The following is a 7,802-nucleotide window of genomic DNA, read 5'->3' on the forward strand; positions in this document are numbered from 1 at the left end:
GAATGCTGGCCTCAGACTCCACCATCTGCCTGCACCCCTGACTTGCTGTGGGACCTTGAGCGTTCCTTCCCTGCGTTGAGCCTCTTTTCTCCACTGAGAGAGAATGAGCTTCTTCCTCTCTGTTCTCAGGGGTAATCTGTAAGCGCTAAGGTGCTATACAGCTGTTAGTTATTATTAACAGGGAAACACAGGTTTTCCCGGGTCACGTACGTGTGGTTGTCCTCGGCAGCCGTCTGGTTTGGACGGAGCTTTCAATCCATAAGACCCGCAGAGTCCAGGGAACTTGCTCCTGCTCAGTCACTCACCTTTCTGACCCAAACCAGGCAAGCACACTCTTCTGTGAACACTGGAAAAGCTCTCTCTCCGTATATGAGGGGGTTTACCTAACTGGCTTTTCCTCCCTAAGATGTTAAATTCTTAAATGGCCCACAGCACTTCAGACTTCACAAACATCCTTTATACCTCCCTCCTTGGAGCCCACATTCCTCCAAAATGGGCACAGGTAAGGAAACTGAGGCTCATTTATACAGAAAATTAGTGATCACGTGGGTCCAGGAGTCCCTCCTCTGACTTTTTCTAGGGCTCTCTTCCTTTAGAATGAAGACAGGCTCACGGGGGGATGCAGGCCTGGGGAGGTAATGCAACATTGAGATCCTTCTTACTTGAAGGAAAGCTGGTAGCTGGAGCTCCCTTATCCTTGGTTTATCGTTCTGCTGCTGAGTCGGCCACCCTTACTTACTTAGGGTTGGGAAATGTCACAGCTCCTAAAACAGGCTTCGGGGGAGACACTGAAGTGACTTCTGGTTCCAGAGAAGCTCCAAGAGCTCATTTTGTGTCCTGAGCCCTCTCGGCTGTTCTCCTCGAGGGGATGCTGCCCTCAGGTGGTGAGAGCGGTGACCAACAGGTGCACGGACCCGTCTGGGCTCTCACCTGTCCCCAGCAGGCAATCTGGTAGCATTGTTATTCATTGCTCGGTGACCTTGCCTGAGGGACCTGCGCCAGGCACAGAAGAGGATTTTGAGAATTCACCCTCGGCTTCCAGCAGCTCAGCTCAGCACCTTCACAGCCCAGGATGCTTCATCCCCAGATCTCAGCCCCGCTCTCCAAGCCCCCAGCCAGCCAAGGACAGCCCTGAGGGGATGCTGGAGGGAGTTCTGGCTCAAGAAACCCAACACCTGTCCTTAACTCTTACTAAGTAACCATGGCACCCCGCGCAGGCATCCTACACTTGACCTGAGGGGTCACACGATCCTTCGAGGTAAGTGCGATGTCCATTTTGCAGATAAGGAAACAGAGGCAGAGTTTAAATCCATGGTTCTTAGACTTTGTAGTCCATTATCCCTGTATACTCTTAAAAATTATGCAGAACCCCCCAGGGGCTTTTGTTTACCGGGGTTATATGTATCCATATCTGCCTTATTAGAAACTAACAATAAACTTTAAAAAGTACTTATTAATTCATTTAAAAATAACAGTAATAAACATTATATGTTAATATGAAAAAACATTTTGAGAGAAGAACAGTGTCACTTTTGTAAAGCTCTTTGTCACTTGGCTTCTTTGAGAACAGATCACAGTTGCTCACAAACTGCACCTGAGAAAGAATGGGAGTAATTAAGGAGAATCAGGGGTGCCCGGCTGGCTCAGCTGGAAAAGCGTGCGACGCTCCATCTGGGGGCCGTGAGTTTGAGCCCCATGCTGGGTGTAGTGCTTACTTTAAAAAAAAAAATTTTTTTTTTTAAATAAAAAGGCAAATAACATCGTAATGTTTGTATGGACGTAGTTTTCAACCTTGTGGATGTCCTGAAAGGGTCTTGGGGGACCCCTGGGGACCCCAGGACCGAACTCTGACAGTCACTGTCTTTTTTTTTTTTTTAAGATTTTATTCATTTATTTGACAGAGAGGGACACAGTGAGAGAGGGCACACAGCAGGGGGAGTGGGAGAGGGAGAAGCAGGCTTCCCGTGGAGCAGGGAGCCCGATGCGGGGCTCGATCCCAGGACCCCGGGATCACGACCCGAGCCCAAGGCAGACGCCCAACGACTGAGCCCCCCAGGTGCCCCTGAGAGTCACTGTCTTAACTAATGAGCTCATGGCTGCACGCAGAGGTGGTGGAGCTAGGAGGCGCCCAGGCTCGCCCGCAGTGACCCCCGCCCCACTCACCCCCTCTGGGCATCGGGGACTCCTCTGTAAGATGAGGGTGGATTTCTCCATGGCCCAGGGCCCTCTGGCTCTGACCTTCCTGACCCAGCTCAGGGCAGCTCCCGGGCCGTGTGCCACATGTGAGCATGTCACGGGGCTGGAAGAGCGAGAATATCTACAGGAATGGGAAAGACCAGCGGGGTCTCCTTCTGCCCCCACCTTCTCTTGGGAAGACAGCTCTGGGTTCTATATTTTTCCAAGAAAAGAGGTGCCTCTGCCCACTCCCACCCGTGGTATCACGGGGTTCAGCCGTGGACTCAGCCTCTGGCCCCTGGGACAAGGAGGGTGGGGTGGAGGGCAGGAGGCCAGGCTGTGGTTGCAGGTCCCCGTCCCTTTGACTTGCTTTCAGCCGGGGCTGGGAATTCCACACCCCTCCCTGCTCCCACACACTGTTGAGCAGAGAAAGGCCTACAGAAGGGCATTTCAGGTGGAAGGAATGGGGTTCACGAAGTCACGGAAGAGGGAAGGACTGGGAACTGGAGAGTTAGTGTTCAGTGGGCATTTCAAGGAGCCTTTTCCCCCAGTCTCTTCCTGCTCTCACCTGCACCTCGTCGAGAGCCTTCCCCGGCTCCTCGTGGGCCGATCTGGCAACCTTTGTCTGGCATTCAAGGCCTTTACCACCGCTGATACTCTTTTCTCGGCCTGACTGCTCAGTGTCCCCTACATGCATCATGCAGTTGGCTCACTGTCCCTTGTCGCTTGTCATGCATGTCACGTGCTTCCTTCTGATCCTAAATCCTGTCTGGTACCCTAACATGTCACCTGCTTCAGGGAGCCCTCCCTGATTGATCCAGCCCACAGGGGCCCCTCTGGCTTCAGAAAGCCTGGAACATTCCATTAGCACCCATCCTCGGCCTTTCTCAGAAATCAGCCCAGACTGTTACTGACCGGAGGGAGGTCCTCAGCCACGTCTGGACTGGCAGCTCCCTGGAGGAGGGAGCAGCTTCCTAGTCCCCCTCACTGCCGCCTCCCTCTGGTCCTCATTGCCCTCTGAATGCTTTATGGTGGTTGGTACCTGTTAGCTTGGTCCCAACAGGCCCAGGGGGTGGGGCAGCAGACAGACCGCCCTGCAGGTGGCAGGGAAGAGGAAGATGCAGGGCGCCCCAGTCACAAGGGAACCACACATACTCACGCTGGTGACATTTCAGTGCAGGAACTTCTGATAGGGAAAGAAGGGCTACCTCCAAGCAGGGCTGAGGGGCGGTAGTCCGGCTCTGCTGTGAGGCTTTGGGCAGGTAGCAGCCTCTCTGAGCTTCAGATCCTCACCTTCCCATCTGTGCAAGGGACAGAGTCCTGTCTGCAGGGTACTTAGGCAGAACAGATTTCCATATGTTAAGAGCCAGCATATAGTTGACACTCATTATATAGTATGTTTTAAAGAGGATGAAATTGCCAGCCAGGAGATCTTGAGGATAAGAGATTCCCGTCTTTGTGGAGGTTGTGGTTGCCCTCCCTAAGAGTCCACTATCCTGCTCTGAGTGGGGAAGGGAGGGTCCCTGTGCCCGCTGTCCCCGAGGACTGGGTTTGCTGGCCCTTTGCTGCCATCGGGTGGCCAGAAGCTTACAATGCAGCCCAGCCGGTTTGTCAGTAAAAACAGATTTGGGGAGTGTGAGGAGTTTGGGGAGGAGGGTGACATAGGGCCCCAGGGAGTGGCCGGTAATACATGCACTTGGCTGTTGACCAAAGGAACCTCAGAGGGCTCAGAGCACCGCCCTGCAGGGTTTGCGAGGTCCACTCCCACCTGCGTCTCCAGCTCTTCCTTTTCCCATTCTCGGGCTTGCTGTCTGTGCTCCAGAACCACCATCTTTCTATCCCACGGACACAACAAACCCCCCCCGTTATGGGCTTTCGCCCATGCTGATCTCCCTCTGGAGCACAGGGGCTGCCTGCCTGCACCCATCACATGCAGACCTTCCACCCGTTCTGCAGCCTCGGCCAGCCTGCTGTCCCCCCACGCGCCTTCCCCAGCCCGGGCCAGGCTCCTTCCAAACCTGCCCCCACACCTGCCCCCATAAAGCCCAATTCTTTTCCAGAGCACTTTCTCGGTTTATACTTAACCTATGTGATCACTTCATGGGCATCTTTTGCTCACTGTGCCGTACAGGGTCCAGAAGAGAGAAGATGGGGCCCCTTCCTCTTGTAGCCCCAGCAGCACCCAGGACTAGCCTGATTCACGGCAAGAGCTCAGTAAACATCTGATGGATAAATACAGGCGTCTGCAGGACAGGAGAGAAAGATGTGCCGAATGCTGGGGTGCTGAGGACCTTGCTGCCAACTCTGTGCTCCTTCTCCACAAGCGATGCATGGAAACCATGCACACTCAAGGTAACAGCCCACCCCACCCACTACTTCCCACGCTGGCAAGCTGGATGGAGAAGGGGTGTGGTAGCCAGCTGGAGAGGAATGCCAGCCGACCTCTGAAAAAGGGGCCCATGCTGCAGAGGAGAGAGGGGTACATCTTCCTTGGCCATGAAGCTCTCCGTCCTGTTGCTGGTCAGCTGTGATCTGTTTCTGTTGGAGTTGATGAACCACAAAACAAACACCACACCACCATCAGACACTGGAGGAGGCAGGTGGGGACACTCGCTGACAGGGGTGGGCTCCCCCTGGGTCTGGCAGCAATACTGGCCTCTCCTCAGCACCAGGTGACCAAGCTCCTTAATTTCTATAGGCTGAAGTGGAAGTGTATCGGTGCCTATGGCTGAGATGCAGAATATGCAGCCCAGATTCCCGGAGCGGGGGGAGCAAATTGTCAGAGATGACTGAACACAGTCCCGTGATTCTAAGCAATGGGAAAAGCTTTTGAGGAAGGGGTTCTTAGTTTGTGACTCCAGGGTCAAGTGCCTGTGGAGGGGAGACAAGGGAACCCATGATGGGACTCCTCTAGGAGGAAAGGTTAATAGTGGGGTTGGACATAGAGGTGTTTCTCCAAAAAAAACCCCTACTAATTCCTTCTAGGCAAATGGCCAAATGCTCCTTAGGGTAACCCAAGGCTGAGTGAGAATATGGATTTCCAAAACACTGCCTCTTTAATTTGGATTGCACTTGAAAAGGGAGTTAATTCATTCCAAACTCAGAAAAGATTTTTTAAAGTGAAATTATTATTTTAGAATATGGTATTTTTGAAGTTTGCCAACCCACAAAGTTGGAGAGTGGGGGAGAAGAGAGAAAAGTATTTGGTGCTTCACATCATTTTTTGAGAGGCAATACTTTTTTATTAGCAGAATTAGGTGAAGAGGAGGGAGCATTTTACCTAGTATTTGGGGGCAGGTGAGCTGTTCTATTTCAAGGATCTTCTGGAACTGAGCTTCTGGTATAGCATCATTATATATCAGAGATGCTGTGAGCTCCCAATAATTTCAATATCCCAGAGTCAACACATGCCCGATTCAGAAAGGGAAATTTGGGGTTTGTAATCAATTTTTTAACCCTCCCTGTGTTTGTTTCTTTACTCTGTTAATGCCGAAATCAAGAGCCATTTATAATGTCAGTCGAGAAGACCCACAGAGAGAAGACATTCAAACCCGGCCGCCTGGACCAGCCAGAGAAAGGCCAGATGAGCGAGAATTACAGTGGACGTGGTGGTGGGGAGGGAGGGAGGCAGGGGAGCTCCAGCACTGGGGGACCTGTGGCACCAGAGCAGTCCTTCTTCCCCAGGCTCCGGCTCTGAGAAGGCTCCCGGACGGCCCTGCCTCCTGAGCCTCCAGGTCTTCTCCTCAATGGAGTCCTCAGCAGGGACTGTCCATCTTCATGCCAGCAGAGTTTCCTCCTTTCTTGGATCTGGCCCTCTGTTCTTGTTGCCTTTGTCTTTGGTTACTTTCCAGACCAGGATGAGTAGAGTGACTAGGGTCATCAAGAGTGCAAAGAAGAAGAGAACCTTTACTAGGTAAGTAGGATCAGATATGGTGGTGGTGAGTGTGCCCTTGTCCCATAGGAAGGCTGGGAGTTGTGAGGAAGACATAGGTTTCTCAAAGACACCTGAGCTATGTGGCCTGCCCAGACTGCCCCAATGGCTACACACCGAGAGAACCAGGCAGCTCTTCGTTATATCCTCAAACTGGGTGTGGAGCTACGGTCCCACATCTATCAACCCTGTTGCTCACGTGGCGCCATTTTCCTTGGATGTTAACTGTGCGGGCAGAGAAGTTTGCTCAGCGATGCTGAACAACTGCTTCCAGTACAAATACAGTCCTCAGATGATGGCTTGATTGATAAAACTTCCAGGTGGGGGGCGGGGCATCTGAGGCTTTGTGATGTCACTTGAGGGTGAGGCTAGGGTCTGAACTGAACTGGTTCTAGTCCAGACACCTCCATCCTCTGAGCCTCACTTCCCTTCACGCCTGGCCTCTAGATTGGAAAGGGATCCCCAACTGCTTGTGAAGATGCCCCTTCAATCCCCTTCTATCATTTCCTAATCATTTTGAAATAATTTTAGACATATAGGAAGTTGCAGAGATAGCAGAGAATGCACGTATCCCGATGGCTAATTGTGTGTAACTATAGCACAAAATCAAAACCAGTGAACAGACATTGGAACAAATGTGTGCGTGTAGTTCTATGGCATTTCATCATACACATAGATTCTTGTAACCACCACTGAAATCATGATGCAGAATTACTCCGTCACCATGAAGACTAATGGTGTCCACATCCTACCAGCTGGAGACAGGTGCAGAAAACGTACCTTCCTCAAGCTGCTTCCTCCCTTATCCATTTGCAGGACAACTTTATTAAATATTTCCTCTATGTATGTTGAAATTTACATCCAGCAACGTTATACTTTTTGCTTCAACGGTCAGACATGATTTACAGAACACAAGGGGAGAAGGAAGGTCTGTTTTGTTTACCCCACTTACTGTTGTTCAGCTTGTTATATCTTCGAGTTCACAGATTCTTTTCCTCTGTCCCCTCCTTCTATGGGTGAGCCCATCCTTGGAGTTTTTTACTTTGGTAATCATATTTTGCAGTTCTACAATTTCCATTTGGTTCTCCTTTATATCATCAATTTCTTCACTGAGATTTTCTACTTTTTATTTGTTTCAAGTGTATTTATAACTGCCTGTTGAAGCATTTTTATGATTTTTATATCCTTGTCAGGTAATTCCAATATTTGCCCGTCTTGGTGTTAGCACCTGCTGATTTTTAATTAAGCATCTTTTTTTTTTTTTAATTTGAGATTTCCTGGTTCTTGGTGTGATGGATGATTTTGACTGTATGCTGGACATTTAGGTGTTATGAGACACTGGATCTTATTTAAATCTTCTATTTTAGCAGGATTCCTCTGACATCATGCCCGTTGTGGTTAGAGGGTATCACCTCATTAAGGCCAGGCAGCGGTGAAGGTCTGGGTTCTCTGCTTAAGCTCCTTTATCAACTGAGGGTTGGGGAGAGAGGTAACTCCTCACCACTGGGTGGATATGGGATCTCAGACCCCCAAGGTGGCCTCCTCTGACACTCTGGCAAGGACAGGAAAGGGCACTTTGTTACCTGTGAATGGTGAGCACATGACCTCTGGGCAGGGATGGGAGTCCCAGATCCCCACGCTGTCTTCTCTGTTACTACCCTAGCCTGGGGTGGAGCACGGGGAAGTGTACCTCGTT

At 50.8% G+C, this 7,802-nt stretch overlaps 1 protein-coding gene across 1 annotated transcript; it reads right to left on the reverse strand.

The window, feature by feature from the left end:
• Window positions 1–5,950: 5,950 nt before the first annotated feature.
• SMIM42 (small integral membrane protein 42) lies at window positions 5,951–6,163 on the reverse strand. The gene has a single exon (XM_088029057.1). The coding sequence runs from the start codon at window positions 6,161–6,163 to the stop codon at window positions 5,951–5,953; it is 213 nt and encodes a 70-aa protein (XP_087885183.1).
• Between the last annotated feature and the right edge of the window lie 1,639 nt (window positions 6,164–7,802).

This window comes from Eumetopias jubatus, unplaced genomic scaffold (assembly GCF_037043125.1).
Source record: "Eumetopias jubatus isolate StellerSeaLion01/CBP00866 unplaced genomic scaffold, mEumJub1_p1.0 scaffold_12, whole genome shotgun sequence".
Lineage (NCBI taxonomy): Eukaryota > Metazoa > Chordata > Mammalia > Carnivora > Otariidae > Eumetopias > Eumetopias jubatus.

Bases quoted from the DNA above. Each gene is read 5' to 3' on its own strand.
- SMIM42 (XM_088029057.1), bottom strand. From the start codon at position 6,163: ATGTCTTCCTCACAACTCCCAGCCTTCCTATGGGACAAGGGCACACTC.